This window comes from Schistocerca nitens, chromosome 5 (genome assembly GCF_023898315.1).
Source record: "Schistocerca nitens isolate TAMUIC-IGC-003100 chromosome 5, iqSchNite1.1, whole genome shotgun sequence".
Classification (NCBI taxonomy): domain Eukaryota; kingdom Metazoa; phylum Arthropoda; class Insecta; order Orthoptera; family Acrididae; genus Schistocerca; species Schistocerca nitens.
In genome coordinates this window covers 792,606,471-792,625,152 of record NC_064618.1, presented here as the reverse complement: position 1 = coordinate 792,625,152, position 18,682 = coordinate 792,606,471, and the positions used below count along the sequence as shown (strand labels likewise).

The 18,682-nt window shown below is 40.9% G+C and overlaps 1 protein-coding gene across 2 annotated transcripts in view; it reads right to left on the bottom strand.

Moving 5' to 3' along the window:
- Window positions 1-218: 218 nt before the first annotated feature.
- Window positions 219-18,682, bottom strand: part of LOC126260023 (proton-coupled amino acid transporter 1-like) — a 447,322-nt gene continuing 428,858 nt past the window's right edge. For both annotated transcript variants that reach the window (XM_049957187.1, XM_049957188.1), the window contains 2 exons: window positions 16,347-16,519; window positions 219-3,688 (listed from right to left, as the gene is read on the bottom strand). In XM_049957187.1, coding sequence (XP_049813144.1) covers window positions 3,453-3,688; window positions 16,347-16,519 — 409 coding nt within the window. In that variant the 3' untranslated portion in view covers window positions 219-3,452. The remainder of the gene's footprint in view (window positions 3,689-16,346; window positions 16,520-18,682) is intronic.

The window sequence follows — 18,682 nt, the reverse complement described above, 5'->3', positions numbered from 1 at the left end:
TCTAGAATATTTTATCGAAATTTCGTCTCCGTATAGGGTACAGATTGTTACGTCTCTCGCATAACTAATATATTAGGTAAGGCGTTAGCGATGTTTACGTTGGCATGTCACAGCAGTTGTGAGATAATGCGTTCATTATTTTCGCTTTATAATATCCAGGTACTTTCCTTATTTTTACTTTTTACACCGAAAAAATATTCACAACGGAAGACTAGTCGTTTCATAATTGTTTAAAAAAGAAAGTAACATTTTAGTTCCTAGATGACTAAATTATTATTCCAGGCCTGCTGGGATGTGTACAGTACGAAGGTTGTGACTGTATAGGAAGCTTCAAAAATTAGAGCACGTACATGTTTTTATCACAGAAAATTTTTGTATTATAGGAACATACCCTGATACAGCATTAGAGAGCATACATTTAATAGTGTCCGTAGAATAGTTTTTCATTCTGATGGTGGAGCCTCAAGAAATACCGTTTTGTGTGCTGTAGTTCGCAGGAAATATCAGCACATGTTTATGAATGATATAAAAATGATCTAAAGAAGATTTTGTTCGTGTTGTTTGAGGATATACTTTATGTGTTTGAACGTGTATCGGAATCTGATGGTTTCATGGAAACAGCTCAATATTTTAACCTGCACTTGTACTTCAGGGTGATAACCGGCTGCCTCGTTAAAATATTGTGCAGTTTATGCGGAAACAACTAACTTTACGGCCAAGCACCATTCGAGCACAGTGTATACGACCTCAATGCCCTCTCATGTCAAATGAAAACGCCGAATGAAAACGATAAGTGCTTTCTGGACGTTCTCAAGAATCCATTTCCCAGGCACGTATGAAAATACTGACTAGCCAAGGCTATAATTTGATGTTTTCTTCGGCAATTGCTACACATGAAGCTTTTTCATGTTACTCTTACTTTTAACAACGCTTCCTGGAGGCAATATTACCTGGTTTCTATGTATCAATTCTTTGACTTGAGATGATGAAAGTTCTTCCAGTTGCTGTTTGTTTCTGGATAGAACAACTTTTCTTTGGTCAAGTAAGCTAGAACGACACGAAGAAGGAGAAAGAGGACTAAACATCCTGGTTTAATTATTGGATATTTGAGAGAGCCGCAAAATTAAGTACGTATTATGGCTATCATGCTAGCAAGATTTATAAAACTGTCATCTACAGAGGCAATGCTGTCTGACACACGTTAACTACACAAATTCTAACGCTAGAAGAAAAGTTTAGATTTATTTTCATGCATGATAGTCTCCGATCCTTTTTCATACTGAAGTCCGGATCCAAATTATAATAATTATTACTAGTTATTGAATGGTGAGAATATAGAAGTACAATTTATCTCATTTTCTGCAGCCGACCCTATTACCAGAGACACAGTTTGTGATTCTTGCAAGTTCGGTAAACAGAGTACAGTGCCTCTTTACTTTAATAATGTAGTTGTGGTAAAAATTAATGCAAATAAAAAAGTAAGAAAAGTGATATAAAAAGCAGGAATATTATATTTTAACGTCGTGTTGACGTCGAGTTATTTCAGGGAGAGGAACCGGCCGTGTACCTTTCAATGGAATAATACAGTATTTGCCTTAAAAGATTTAGGGAAACCACGCCAAACATAAATGTGGATAAACGAACGTGGTTTCGAACCGTGGCCCTGCCGAATGAATGTCCAGCGTCTTACCACTATGCCACATTGCTCGTTTAGTGATAATTAATACCGGGTGATCAAAAAGTCAGTATAAATTTGAAAACTTAATAAACCACAGAATAATGTAGATAGAGAGGTAAAAATTGACACAGATGCTTGGAATGACATGGGATTTTATTAGAACAAAAAAAAAGTTATCGAGCCTTTTTTCATCGAGGAAATGCGTGATTCTGGTTTTGTAACTGCTACCGTGATGGGTGAGAGGTACGCCGATATGTTACAAAATCGCATCATCCCCAACCTGGCTGATAAACACCTGCTGAAACGTACGATGTTTATGCAGGATGGCGCTCCAAACCATATTGCTAGACGCATGAAAGATCTCTTGCGCACGTCGTTTAGTGATGACCGTGTGCTCAGCCGCCACTTTCGTCATGCTTGGCCTCCCAGGTCCCCAGACCTCAGTCCGTGCGATTATTGGCTTTGGGGTTACCTGAAGTCGCAAGTGTATCGTGATCTACCGACATCTCTAGGGATGCTGAAAGACAACACCCGACGCCAATGCCTCACCATAACTCCGGACATGCTTTACAGTGCTGTTCACAACATTATTCCTCGACTGCAGCTATTGGTGAGAAATGATGGTGGACATATTGAGCATTTCCTGTAAAGAACATCATCTTTGCCTCCTCTTACTTTATTATGCTAATTATTGCTATTTTGACCAGATGAAGCGCCATCAATCGGACATTTTTTGAACTTTTGTATTTTTTTGGTTCTAATAAAACCCGATGTCATTTCAAGCATATGTGTCAATTTGTACTTCTCTATCTACATTATTCCGTGATTTATTTAGTTTTCAAATTTATACTGACTTTTTGATCACCCGGTATATGAATGGCTTCAAATGGTGTAGTGATGTAATGATGTTTATGCTAAACACGTACATTGTATATAACATGCATAGAAACACAGTAGGAACAAAGATTTAGATTATGGCAGTGTATTCGTAAGCATTATCTATCGTGGGTACTTTGTTCAGAATAAAATCTTAAAATGTGCTCTTTCTTTTTGAAGTCTCCTGTACCGTGAACAGGTTGCGCACCCCCGCGCAGGAAAATACGGAAAATTATCTATCAATTGTGTATCTTAGCACAGTATATCGGTTCAATAAGACCCCACAGATATTTAACGACTGAAAAATTATCTTGTCGCGATTTGGCTATGTACATTTTCGGACGGAAATGAGAATGGTAAAACTGCATCACGAAATGATATGTTTTCATATACCCGTGAATACTTTTCGGATTGTGCAATATATTGAAACCAGTCTCAGGTGTAAAGTGTCCACTTCGTCGTTAAGAGCCCTTTCAGGCTACAGCCTAGGTCGAGACCTGGTCAATGGTCGCACCACGAACGAGTTGCCCTCCCAGCTGGATGGAACGGCAAGCAGTGTCAGATGCCACGAGATCGACGTCTCGGGAAGACGAGAAACATACTTAAAGCACACTACATCTATAAGCCAAGTGTTCTTCTCCGAATTTGATACTTTGGTGGCCGCCAAACTGTGCGAAACGGAGAGTCTGTCGAGACTGTACATCGAGTTCCGTTCAGAATACACAGCACAAGTGGCTGGGCGAACAGCCCTCCGAATATCTGTAAGTGCGGCACTTGGCTCTGTGGGAGGCCGTGGGGAAGTGAGAGCGAGGCACCAGCTTTCTGTTAGCAGGCCGGGTGGCGCCTTCCAGCCTGCCAGGGGAGCGACTTTCCGCCGAGGCGAGCTCCGTCGTCTGCCTCAGAAGAGCTGCTGGACCATGGAGACGACGCTGGCGTAGGTGCCCGTGAGGAAGGAGACGACGCCGACGAAGAAGATGAAGCCGTCCTTGATGACGAGGGGCCAGGAGATGCCGTACTCCCAGCGGTAGACCACGTCGATGACGGGCGGTATGAGCAGGGCCAAGGTGCACGACGAGACGGCTCCGATCAGCGAGATGAACACGCTCAGGTTGGGCACCACCTCGGCCAGCACGACTGCAAACAAGCAAACGTGGTGCGAAAACCTGCCACTTTTACTTCATAAACGCAGCGACAAAGTAGTCATTACTCATGGAAGCGTTATTTATACCTACATACTCTGCTCTAAAAATCACTATCTAGAGCAGTGTTCGTAAATATCTTGTACAAATCATCTCACGCTTAAGGGGGGGTAAGACGTCAAACGGGGCGACTTGGAGCAGGAGAGACGCCACAATACATTTTAATTTACACTGTCTTTACTTTTACAAATGCGTTCATAAAACTTTGTCAGCATGACCAGGAAGGATTCAGGATTCACACTCATAGCAGTGGAAGTTCAAAAGCATAACAAAATAAATTTTGTTACATGCGAAATTTCATCATTTTTTCACTTGCTATTGACTGCTATTGTTGCTATAGGTACACTTTTCTTGATAAGCAAGAGAGATTCTTCGATGAATTTTGCACAGAATACAAACCATACTTATAGGTGCATGAAACTCTAGAATTTTCTTAATTTACGAAAAAATTAACGAGCTGTTAAAATATAATATTCCTGCTTTTTATATCAATTTTTTTACTTTTTAATTGGCATTAATTTTTACCACAACTACATAATTAAAGTAAAGAGACACTATACTCTCTTTACCGAACTACATTTTAAACTTCATTTTCAGAAAAAACTCAAATTTTATAGTTAACTATCTCAATTTTTACCACAGCTTTTAATAGATTTGTAAAATTCTAGAGTTTCATACACCTGTAAGTATGGTTTGCATGCTGTGCAAAATTCATCGAAGAATCTCTCTTACTTATGAAGAAAATTGTACCTATAGCAACTAATGCAGCCAATTGTAAGTGATAAAATGGTGAAATTTCACATGTAAAAAAAATGTACTTTGTTATGTTTTTGAGCTTCCACAGCTGTGAGTGTGACTCCTGAATCCTTCCTGGTCGTACTGACAAAGTTTTATGAAATTGTTTATAAAAGTGTAGACTGGAAATTAAAATGTCCTGTGGTGCCTCTCCTGCTCCAGGTCGGCCCGTTCGACGTCCTACCCTCCTTAACTAATATCCATCGGAAGATTGATACAATGTTTATAAAGATGTTTTTCTTTCTTTTAACAGAACCTTGTCAGGAATTATTTCAAATTTGATGTTTAAGTTCAGGTTATAAATGTTTCACGATTGAAGACATTTTGTCTGTTGTGTCAGTGCTCAAGAAAGTGACTTACTCCTATTTTCTTTTTCCGTATTGATCATAACGACTGGAAATATTTTTATCAGGATAGGTTATTTCAGCTTATTGTAGTCCTCATCAGATCAACACCAAGAAAGAAAAATGTATGAATATCTCGTAATTGAATCAATGTAGCTATCTAATAGCACAGTAACAACGTGATGAAAACTTGTGTATTACAGGTTGAAACCATTTACACGCAATTTAAAATGACCTCATACCTAGTCGGGTCTGCACATCAGTGCTCTCACATTGTATTTAGACACGAATTGGTCACTGCAGACGCCTAAGCCAAACACTATTGAATCGTTTACAAAGGCATCCTCTCCCTTCCGTCTGGCGGCGCAAATGTGTTGATGCGCAGGTAACATGTGTACATTTACCATTATATCATTATACCACTTTTTCATGTCTAGTACTTTGAATAACTGTGGTTCGATATCAAAACCACAAATCCAAAGATCCGGTGTATTATCCTCAGTGGGTCCTAGGTCTTATTTCTCTCAGTTAACGCATGTTAATGTCAAAAATTCCAAGTTGCACCATGGTTTGGAGACCACATTAAACTGTAGATCTCAGTACAACTGGCTGGCCACGTTTGTTCACAGAGACAAGGTCATGCCCGCTCCGTTAGGACTATACCTAGTAAAGGACTGCAGCATTCGAGTCACTCTTCGGGTTGGGTACATTTTCTTTTTTTATTGTAAATAAGCAACTTTATATAAAACATAGATTGTAAAACAATGTTACTCCACCGTTTCTTCTAGTTTTCAATGGAGTATTCAATTTTGGAACTGGATAGGAAAGGAATCATTCTGAATTTGTGTACAGATGATTTTATACTGTTATTATGTGGACGTACAGTAGGACAGCTTCATTGGTGCAATTATGAAAGATACGTGCTGCATTGCACCAGCTCTGTGTTTCGACAAACGCGTTTCACAAGGCAGTGACTGTGCGTCACTGAACATCATTCCAGCAATATTAAGAATCATCAACGTTATATCTAGTGTATACACATTATGGAAAGAAGGCAAAGAAGTGCTCTTTCAGTGCATTCCATCCCATGTTGAAATCCAATATGAGGTGGCAGACAAATTATCCAAGAAAATTACTTCAATACATGACGTCGCACGTCTTTAAATGTACATAATATCGTACAGATTATCATACACAACTGAAAGGAAATAAGTAATACAATAAAAAATTATTCCAGAATATCCACAGCGCCGTGCGGTTTAGGCGCTCCAGTCCGGAGCCGCGCTGCTGCTACGGTCGCAGGTTCGAATCCTGCCTCGGGCATGGATGTGTGTGATGTCCTTAGGTTAGTTAGGTTTAATTAGTTCTAAGTTCTAGGGGACTGATGACCACAGCAGTTGAGTCCCATAGTGCTCAGAGCCATTTGAATATCCACAGCAAGAAAAAGGGCCAATACTGCAACTAATCACATGTCATCATTACCTTACAGAACACCCGTATCCAACTGTGTGTAGCCCTCGCCCAGACATGTAACTGGTAAAAAAGGGCACTCTGTAATAAACTGTTATCATTTACTAACTTGTGAAGGATTACAACATTATAAAACTACAAGCTATATTGAGAAGCCTGAAAAAAAGTTTATGTACCAATGTTAAGAGTTTCAAATAACTAAAGGAAATAAAGCCCTATTTTTCTGATGATGAAATTCTGTCTCTCGTTTTATGGAAATGTACTTTGAATAAAACTGGAGTTATTCGTTGTTATTTGCCTCAATAGTGCCAAATAGGTTCATCTTCGGAGGAACGTGCAATACCAGGGAGCACAGTGGTTGATAAATAGCCTCACATTAGCGAGGAACGGAGTTTAAATTCCTGTCTGCGCAAATAGATTCAGATTTTCCCACATCACTATAGCAGAATACTGTGAAAATTCTCTTGAATAGGCCATGCCCGATTTCATCCTAAATCATGTTGTAACTGAGGTGCTTCTTTGCGTCTGTGCTGTTGACAAAATGTGCACTGTGATATAACCAACCCTAAGAATGAAGATTAGGGCTTAACGTGCCGTCGACATTGACGTCATCGGAGATGGAACGCGAGCATAGAATGTGTCAAGGATGGGAAGGAAATCGACCGTGCTCTTTCAACAGAATCATCCCGTCATTTGCCTAAAGCGATTTAGGGAAATTACGTAAAACCTAAATCTGGTTACACAGACACGGATTTGAACCGCCTTTCTTCCGAATATGCTAACCACAGCGCCACTGTGCCCAGTGTGGGTATTAATAATTTATGTGTAAGACAGTAACGTCACACAAATTTATTCGTATGTAAGTGTCGTATTTTGTGCATTCCTTCTTACATTCGATGTAAACAGAAAGTTAATTGTAGCTTTTATAAAGTTATTTACAACATTTCCAATAAATACGATATTGCTATGCCTGATGGTTGTCCATATTGGTAACTATGGATACATTTCATGTTGTTGTTGTTGTGGTCTTCAGTCCAAAGAATGGTTTGATGCAGCTCTCCATGCTACTCTATCCTGTGCAAGCTTCTTTACCTCCCAGTACCTACTGCAACGTACATCCTTCTGAATCTGCTTAGTGTATTCATCTCGTGGTCTCCCTCTACGATTTTTACCCTCCACGCTGCCCTCCAGTACTAAATTGGTGATCCCTTGATGCCTCAGAACATGTCCTAACTCCTCTTCTCCCCAATCCTATTCAATACCTCCTCATTAGTTATGTGATCTACCCATCTAATCTTCAGCATTCTTCTGTAGCACCACATTTCAAAAGCTTCTATTCTCTTCTTGTCTAAACTATTTATCGTCCATGTTTCACTTCCATACATGGCTACACTCCATACAAATACTTTCAGAAACGACTTCCTGACACTTAAATCAATACTCGATGTTAACAAATTCCTCTCCTTCAGAAACGCTTTCTTTGCCATTGCCAGTCTACATTTGATATCCTCTCTATTTCGACCATCATCAGTTATTTTGCTCCCCAAACAGCAAAACTCCTTTACTACTTAATTCGACTACATTCCATTATCCTCGTTTTGCTTTTGTTGATGTTCATCTTATACCCTCCTTTCAAGACACTGTCCATTCCGTTCAACTGCTCTTCCAAGTCCTTTGCTGTCTGTGACAAAATTACAATGTCATCGGCGAACCTCAAAGTTTTTATTTCTTCTCCATGGATTTTAATACCTACTTCTAACTTTTCCTTTGTTTCCTTTACTGCTTGCTTAATATACAGATTGAATAGCATCGGGGAGAGGCAAAAACCCTGTCTCACTCTCTTCCCAACCACTGCTTCCCTTTCATGTCCCTCGACTCTAATAACTGCCATCTGGTTTCTGCACAAATTGTAAATAGCCTTTCGCTCCGTATATTTTACTCCTGCCACGTTCAGAATTTGAAAGAGTGTATTCCAGTCAACATTGTCAAAAGCTTTCTCTAAGTCTACAAATGCTAGAAACGTAAGTTTGCCTTTCCTTAATCTTTCTTCTAAGATAAGTCGTAAGGTCAGTATTGCCTCACGTGTTCCACCATTTCTACGGAATCCAAACTGATCTTCCCCGACGTCGGCTTCTACTAGTTTTTCCATCCGTCTGTAAAGAATTCGCGTTAGTATTTTGCCGCTATGACATATTAAACTGACAGTTCGGTAATTTTCAGATCTGTCAACACCTGCTCTCTTTGGGATTGGAATTATCATATTCCTCTTGAAGTCTGAGGGTATTTCGCCTATGTCATACATCTTGCTCACCAGATGGTAGAGTTTTGTCAGGACTGGCTCTCCCAAGGCCGTCAGTAGTTGTAATGGAATGTTGTCTACTCCCGGGGCCTTGTTTGGACTCAGGTCTTTCAGTGCTCTGTCAAATTCTTCACGCAGTATCGTATCTCCCATTTCATCTTCATCTTCATCCTCTTCCATTTCCATAATATTGTCCTCAAGGACATCGCCCTTATATAGACCCTCTATATACTCCTTCCACCTTTCTGCTTCCCCTTCTTTGCTTAGAACTGGGTTTCTATCAAAGCAAGTGGTTCTCTTTTCTCCAAAGGTCTCTCTGATTTTCCTGTAGGCAGTATCTATCTTACCCCTCGTGAGATAAGCCTCTACATCCTTAAATTTGTCCTCTAGCCATCCCTGCTTAGCCAATTTGCACTTTCTGTCTATCTCGTTTCTGAGACGTTTGTATTCCTTTTTGCCTGCTTCATTTACTGCATTTTTATATTTTCTCCTTTCATCAATTAAATTCAGTATTTCTTCTGTTACCCAAGGATTTCTACTAGCCCTCGTCTTTTTACCTGCTAGGTCCTCTGCTGCCATCACTACTTCATCTCTCAAAGCTACCCATTCTTCTTCTACTGTATTTCTTTCCCCCATTCCTGTCAATTGTTCCCTTATGCTCTCCCTGAAACTCTGTACAACCTCTGGTTCTGTCAGTTTATTCAGGTCCCATCTCCTTAAATTCCCACCTTTTTGCAGTTTCTTCAGTTTTAATCTACAGTTCATAACCACTAGATAGTGGTCAGAGTCCACATCTGCCCCTGGAAATGTCTTACAATTTAAAACCTGGTTCCTAAATCTCTGTCTTACCATTATGTAATCTATCTGAAACCTGTCAGTATCTCCAGGCTTCTTCCATGTATACAACCTTATTTTATGATTCTTCAACCAAGTGTTAGCTATGATTAAGTTGTGCTCTGTGCAAAATTCTATCAGGCGGCTTCCTCTTTGATTTCTTAGCCCCAATCCATATTCACCTGCTACGTTTCCTTCTCTCCCTTTTCCTACTACCGAATTCCAGTCACCCATGACTATTAAATTTTCGTCTCCCTTCACTATCTGAATAATTTATTTTATTTCATCATACATTTCTTCAATTGCTTCGTCATCTGCAGATCTAGTTGGCATATAAACTTGTACTACTGTAGTAAGCGTGGGGTTCGTGTCTATCTTGGCCACAATAATGCGTTCAGTATGCTGTTTGTAGTAGCTTACCCGCACTCCTATTTTTTTATTCATTATTAAACCCACTCCTGCATTACCCTATTTGATTTTGTATTTATAACCTTGTATTCACCTGACCAGAAGTCTTGTTCCTTATGCCACCGAACTTCACTTATTCCTGCTATATCTAACTTTAACCTATCCATTTCCCTTTTTAAATTTTCTAACCCACCTGCCCGATTAAGGGATCTGACATTCCACGCTCCGATCCGTAGAACGCCAGTTTTCTTTCTCCTGATAACGACGTCCTCTTGAGTAGTCCCCGCCTGGAGATCCGATTGGGGGACTATTTTACCTCCGGAACATTTTACCCAAGAGGACGCCATCATCATTTAACCATACAGTAAAGCTGCATGCCCTCGGGAAAAATTACGGCCGTAGTTTCCCCTTGCTTTCAGCCGTTCGCAGTACCAGCACAGCAAGGCTGTTTTGGTTAGTGTTACAAGGCCAGATCAGTCAGTTATCCAGACTGTTGCCGCTGCAACTACTGAAAAGGCTGCTTCTCCTCTTCAGGAACCACACGTTTGTCTGGCCTCTCAACAGATACCCCTCCGTCGTGGTTGCACCTACGGTACGGCTATCTGTATCGCTGAGGCACGCAAGCCTCCCCACCAACGGCAAGGTCCATGGTTCTTGTTTTTTTTTTTTTTTACAATTAATACTTCCTATTTAGAAATCCAGCTATTGAACAGAAAGAGTTGTCATCCAGAAATTCTTTTAATTTGTTTTCAAACGTCCGTTGGGTATCTGTCAGACTTTTAATGCTATTTGGCAAAAGACCAAAGATATTTTTGGCAGCATACGAGTACATCACCCCTTTCCGTGCCAAAGTCAGATTTAACTGAGAATAGTGAAGATCTTCTAATGTTGTAGCTATGCGCTTCGCTATTATTTTTGAACTGAGATGGATTATTAATAACAAATTTTATATGTGAATATATGTATTGCAAAGGTATTGTGAATATCGCGAGTTTCTTAAATGAATCTCTGCAAGGTGATCTTCGATGGGCTCCAGCTTATTATTCTGATTACACCCTTTTGTGCAATAAATATATTTTTTCTTAATGATGAATTACCTCAAAATTTGATACATGAAAGCAGTGGATGAATATAGGCATAGTAGGGTAATTTACTGATATGTTTATCACCAAAATTTGCAATAACCCTTATAGCATAAATAGCTAAGCCTAACCATTTCAGCAGATAGTCAATATATTTCTTCCAATTCAGTCTCTCATCAGTGCATACACACAGAAATTTTGAATATTCTGTCTTAGTAACAGACTTCTGTTCGAAGTCTGTATTTACCAATGATGTTATACCATTTATTGTACTGAATAAACACTTAATAATTTTCTGAAATACATTATTTACAATTTCATCAGCTGATTTTTGTTTGTTGGGTGTGATTAGAACACTTGTATCATCAGCAAAAAGAACTAGCTTTGCATCTTCATGAATATAGAGTAGCAAGTCCTTAATTAATATTACAAACAATAAGGGACCCAAGACTGAAGCCTGTGGAACACCATTCTTGATAGCTGCCAGTTAGAGAACTCTGCTCATTTTTGCAGACTATCTGTACTGTTAATTTCGACCTCTTGCATTCTTCTAGTTAAATATGAATTAAACCATTTGAGCACTGTCCCACTCATACCGCAATACTTAAGCTTATCTAGAAGAATTTCATGATTCACACAGTCAAAAGCCTTTGTGAGATCACAAAATATCCCAGTGGGTGATGTCCAGTTATTCAGAACATTTAATATTTGATCAGCGAAAGCAGATATAGCATTTGCTGTTGAAAAGCCTTCTGAAAACCGAACTGATATTTTGTTAGTACATTTTTACAAATATGTGACACTGCTCTTGAATATGTTAGTTTTTCAAGAATTTTGAATAAAACTGTCAGAAGTGAGATTGGGCAGTAGTTGTTTGCATTAGACCTATCCTGTTTTTTATGCAATGGTTTAACAATAGTCTGTCAGGAAAAATGCCCTATTTCAGTGAGTATAAGTAGCGTATGAACTTTGGAGAGTAATTTACTTAAAATTAAAACAAATACCTTATTTTCATGAAGGTACTGCTGCAAAAACTTTTTTAGTACATAGTGTTTTGTTCACTACGCACATGAAAAAAATTCCTGGGCACAGTAGATGAAACAGTTTCGCAGACATCAGATAAATATATTCCAAAAAATAATAAAGAAGGAATACAAGGTGATTTATAAAAGAAACATTTCAATTGTTTATTATAGGCAAACTATGAAATATAAAAACACATTGCACATATCATTGGTAAGAGGAAGGTTCAAACTTTTATGTTTGCATAAACACTGTACCATACATACAACAGGAGTACCATGCATTGCTCAATAAATATCGAAACAGTAGTCAATTTCATTCCACATATGAATCAACAAGTCTGTGTTTACTGACTCTGCAGATTTAACAATTAGATATATCACACTTTGAAGAGTAGCTTGTAACACCAATATCGATTGTAAGTAGGTTATACTATGTTTCTATGTGTATGTGAGTATGAAGTGGTTGTTCGTTACTAATTAAGGTCATTGATTTGTGAGAGGAAATTTAAAATTTGTTATGTATGTATTGTAAAAGCTAAAGAATGTTTAAAATATTGGGAGCTAGTTCATGCTTAGGGAACTTGTAAAGTATAAAAGCTGTAGGGAACCCCCTCCGCTACGGAATTGGCTTGGCGCATGGTAAAAGGTGCTCTTGGCGGTCTATCTGGGCGGCTACTTGGTAGGAACGCTACGCATTCAGTGGTTAGTTGTTGTACGGTAAACATCGAGGGTGCCAAGTGAGGCATTTGGAAGCCGTTTTATATGGAAATTTGCCCCGTATGTGGTTCTGGCTATTGCATGGTGCTCTTGATATTATGAAATGGCTCTAAAACGAGAAAAATCCATCACCAAGAAGAAATTGTAAAGAGCTTTCAACATCAAGAGTGTGAGACGAGTTAGCCGCCACGTTGCTTGCCATCACTATTGCGCCATTGCTCCGCCAACTTCAGGAACACTGATATGTATTAATTATAGCATGGACCAGTGTATTTGTGTTAGTGTTTTTCAATAATAATTCAAGTGCTATAAACCTCCTGTTTGAACCCTGGCGTTATCCTAATCATGAACCGATGCAGGATCCCATCCTAAATGTTCTGAAACCGAGTATCCTGTTTCTAACTAAACAGTGATTTGGTTTCGTATTAAATGTGCAAAAGTTCAGTGCCTAAGGGTGTAAATGTTTCTATCTAAAGTACCGACTTCTCAGGTGATGAAAAAGGCACATAAATTGAACTTATATGAAACGTAAATTTGTATTGATTGTTACCATGAACTATTTTCTGAGGTTAACTGAGATATGTGTTTGAGTAATTTGCTTTAAAGGAATAAAATATAAACTATTCCAAGTGGGGTTAGGAATCAATATTAGTGAACTGCACTTTGGTTCTGAAATAATCACGGAGTTTGCCTGGAGACACAGTAACAGTTTATGGGTCCACACCATATTTCTCTCTTCTAAGAAAGATAATTGCAATATTTGTTGTTACTAAAGAAATCTGAAGCATTTCCATGAATGAGAGTATAAAAAGTGTATGTGTAGTATTATTTAATTTCATTTGCGGTATGTATATGTTAGTTAAATCAGAACTCTTTTCATGCCCAACTTCGGTCCAGTGTGTCCTGTAGTAACCTCTCAGTACAGAGTTGATTAATGATTACAATAGTAATTATTATTATTATAAGTGAAGTACCATTTATCTTCCTATGATTACTGATTTGTGTAAATGGTAGCTACTCTTACCCATAACTTAGTTCGCCCTGTAGTCGTGTGTATCCAGTGCACTATTCAAAGGGGGTGTTAATGAAAGTCACTTTAGCTACTCATATTCCTTGAACATAATAATTCGAATTATTATGCCTAATTAGGCTAGCCACCGTTTGTAATTTCACTTGTATGCACTTCTCTACTTTCATTATCAAAGTAAAGCCATTTAAGTTTTCTATTGATTGCCATACACACGAAATTATTGTCCGATACCCTTTATCCAATAGGTAAAAACACGGTCAGACATCAAATTCCTGCCCGAGGGTAACGCTAGTTTGTGAGCATAGTGCTATATTTGGCGCGAACTTGCAAGAGAAAGTTATAAGCTGCCTTAGTTGGGTGAAAGACTGTTTCTCTTATGTACCCACACAGAAAAAAATCGCTGGAGTGAGGTCTGGTGACCTGGGAGGGCAAAAGTAATGAACAATATGCCCAGACTGCAACATGCAAAATGATTTCTGTTGTGGTGTAGTAACGTCGTTGCTATAAAAAACAACACCATAGCTGTGTCAATACTTTGAACCTTCCTCCATCTACTGACATGAGCAATATGATTCTATCTTTTATTGTTTGTCTGCACTAAACAGCTGAAATCTGTTGTTTCCTTTCGAATCACTCTGTATGCAAAAAATGTGCAGAATAAGCTGTCTTGTTTATATAAAAAGATATGTAAGGAGAATGATGAAAGTTTAATGGTGTTGTCTTTATCTTGTAAAGTCAAACTAATTTCTAACTTGACTGTTATTGAATGTTATTATTATTATTGTTGTTATTGTTGTTGTTGTTGTTGTTGTAATCGGTTGAGAATTTTGGAAAATACACAAACAGGTTCACACCTTTAGTAGAAACAGATGCGGAAGACGCCTATGATGATACAGATAAACGTTAGCATGTGAACCACAGGGAGAAATATACACTTTATGTATTATGTGGCCGGCCGAGGTGGCCGTGCAGTTCTAGGCGCTGCAGTCTGGAACCGCGAGACCGCTAAGGTCGCAGGTTCGAATCCTGCCTCGGGCATGGATGTGTGTGATGTCCTTAGGTTAGTTAGGTTTAACTAGTTCTAAGTTCTAGGGGACTAATGACCTCAGAATTTGAGTCCCATAGTGCTCAGAGCAATTTGAACTATTTGTGTTATGTGCGTGAAATGCACAGGGTCTCGAGCTGTAGCAGCAGTGTATTTGTACTTGTTTTCTATGCTACAACCTTCGTCTTTTATCCTACCTCTCAATCTTATCTCTCTCTGTCAATACTAATTTTGTCTGTTAGTTAGGAATCCTCGAATTTTGATGTATAACGAACTTTATGGTTTATTGTTACAAAACATCAAACCATATATGAAATTGTGTAAATGCAGGAAAATACGTACTACAGTATTCTGTTGAGAGACACATTTACCACTGAGTAAATCAGTATTCTGGTATGTTCTGGGGCTTATTGAGATTTTACTACATCATGAAGACTGAAGATTTTTTATACTATATTGATGACATTATTATTCGTTTTATATCTGAATGTTCAATATGTGTCTATGCTATATGAAATGTTAGGAAGTGGGATGGGATCGGTCATACTACATTATTTTGACTTTTCTGTATAAACATACAGACACTGTAGAATGAAATTTTCACTCTGCAGCGGAGTGTGCGCTGATATGAAACTTCCTGGCAGACTAAAACTGTGTGCCGGACTGAGATCGAACTCGGGCCTTTGCCTTTTGTGGGTAAGTGCTCTACCAGCTGAGCTACCCAAGCACGACTCACACCCCGTCCCCACAGCTTCAATTCTGCCAGTACCTCGTCTCCCACCTTCCAAACTTCACAGAAGCTCCCCTGCAAACCTTGCAGAACTAGCACTCCAAGAAGAAGGGATATTGCGGAGACATGGCTTAGCCGCAGCCTGGGAGATGTTTACAAAATGAGATTTTCACTCTGCAGCGGAGTGTGCGTTTATATGAAACTTCCTGGCAGACTAAAACTGAGATCCAGACCGAGACTCGAACTTGGGTCCTTTGACTTTCGCGGGCAGTTGCTCTACCACGTGAGTTACCCAAGCACGACTCAATGTTTTTCCTTCAATAATGTTTTTCTTTCTTTTTCTGTTCAAATAAATGGACACTAAAGCCATTACTATAGGCCACCATAAATCATGTAAGATTGACCTTAATAAGGAACACCGACAGTACTTAGGCCCAATTTTTGATAGTTAACATCTACTTCGATAGTAATCAAAAATAAGAACTGAAATAATAGTGATGATCCTTTTACTTCACTCAACACTTGACGGAAAAAAGAAGTAATTTGAACGTCACATATGCAGGCAAAATGGAAACGAGAAATTGCGGAAATCGGATGATAGTTGGGCAATTACGATATCGGTCCCATACAGTACTTGACAACATATGTACGCTAAAAACATTTGTAACAGAGGCGTACAGGCAGTCATTCTCCCACTCGCTCCATCCGTAAATGGAACGGGAAGAAAGCTTGCAGTAAGTGAGATAAAAAAAAAAAACTTTCTGCCAAACAGTTGGCAGCGATTCTCTGGACAGAGTTCGGAAGCCGTACTCACAGGTGAGAGTGACGAGGGCGGTCCGGAAGGCCGTCTCGACGAGCGCCGGCCGCCTGAAGGGTCCCCAGCGGCTGACGATCCCGGGCCAGATGATCCTCGCCGGCACGTACATCTGCAGCGCGTACGAGAACAGGATGCCCAGCGCGATCACCACCTTGATCACCTGCGACAGGCTGTGAGTGGCCAGCATTTAGGGGGAGATCCGTCAACCATCTTATTCTACAAAGCACGCTGGACAAACAATAAGTCACCCAAAGGCGACATCACAATAGCACCGATGGGGAAGAGAGTCAACAAGTTCCTTCAGGTACTTCGTATCCAGCTGAAGCTGCTCACAGACGATTAGATCCCGTAGAGCTTTCAGGTTGCCGAGATATAGATAGCTGCGTTGCCCCTGCTATTCTAAATTTTCCCAGGGATCATAGGTCGCGTGTCAGTCGGGCTGGTGCTGGCTTCCTTTCCTGGGTGTTCTGTAGTAACCACAACCAACAGCGGGAACGCCTTGGGCAGCGGATCGGAGCCGCCAGGCGGGGAAGCCGCCGGCGGTGGAGCACGCACCACCGGGTAAACACAGGACGAGTCGGACGACAGACCAACGGCAACTGACAACACCCGACCGCGACCGACTATGAGCGACACAACAAGGAAGAGATACACAACGGAGGCTTGTGGAAACCACAACACCAAACACCAAACGTAAATCCACTCGGAACCAGAGCCAGGCAAATGTCAACAACGCGCAACGACCAGAACGCAGTACCGCTGAGATAGAAACGAAATCCAGAGCGAGTACCAGACTGGCTGGACTAGGGTTTTTTTTCTTTATTGTTATTTTTAAACCTGTTTACAGGCAGGCCAGCAGCAGCATACTATGCCGCTCTTGGGCCATAGAGAAACACAAAATAGACAAATGAAGACAATTAGAGAAAAACATGGTGGACATATAAACGGAGACAAACACTTTTTAAAATGCATGGAGCCGTTCACGGGCATAGAGTCCAAGATAAAATTTGTTCAGACACTTGGACACATACATAGACGAAAATTGTCACACGCGACTGTAGGTGCACAAAACGAATAACACTGAACCACTGGCCGGCCGGTGTGACCGTGCGGTTAAAGGCGCTTCAGTCTGGAACCGCGTGACCGCTACGGTCGCAGGTTCGAATCCTGCCTCGGGCATGGATGTGTGTGATGTCCTTAGGTTAGTTAGGTTTAATTAGTTCTAAGTTCTAGGCGACTGATGACCTCAGAAGTTAAGTCGCATAGTGCTCAGAGCCATTTGAACCATTTTGAACTGAACCTCTTAAGCACAAACGACGGCACACACAGAAACACGAGGCGTTGATCTCCGGTGCGCGAATGTTGACTAAGCGTGTACGAGTCCGGGGACCTGCCAAGAGAGGAGGAGTGGGGGGTGGGAGAGGGAGCGAGGGGAGCAGAGATGCCACGGGCAGGGGAAATAGGGGGGAGGGAGGAAGGGGGAGGGAAAGCCCGGAGGAAGAGTGGTGGAGTAAGGGGGATGGGGGGAAAAGGAGAGAGAAGGGAGGGAGGGAGGGTACCCAAAAGAAAAGGCACAGGATGTGGGAGGGAGGATCAAAGTTGGTAGGAGGGGTAGATGGACGGGAGGAGATCATCATCAGGGAGGGGGAGCTGGCGGAAGCCACCTTGGGAGAGGGTAAGGAGGGTGGAGAGATGGCGACCAGGTGGGACATGGGAATACAGGTGCGGCAGCGGGCGGGGGTGGGAGAGCATGGGCGAGACAAGTGGGTGAGGAGGATCGAGTTTACGGGAGGTGTACAGGATCCGTATCCTTTCAAGGAAAAGGAGGAGGTAGGGAATGGAATGAGATCGTACAGGATCCACGTGGGGGAGGGGAGACGGATGCGATAGACGAGGCGGAGAGCATGGTGTTCAAGGATTTGAAGGGATTTATAAAAGGTAGGGGGGGGGGGCGGAGATCCAGGCCGGATGGGCATAACAAAGGCTAGGGCGGATGAGGGATTTATAGGTGTGGAGTATAGTGGAGGGGTCCAGACCCCACGTATGGCCGGAAAGGAGCTTGAGGAGACGGAGTCTTGAGCGTGCCTTGGCTTGGATTGTCCGGAGATGGGGGGTCCAGGAGAGGCGACGGTCGAGGGTGACACCAAGGTACTTAAGGGTGGGGGTGAGGGCGATAGGACGTCCATAGATGGTGAGATAGAAATCAAGGAGTCGGAAGGAAGGGGTGGTTTTGCCTACAATGATCGCCTGGGTTCTGGAGGGATTGACCTTGAGCAACCACTGGTTGCACCAAGCAGTGAACTGGTCAAGATGGGATTGGAGAAGGTGTTGGG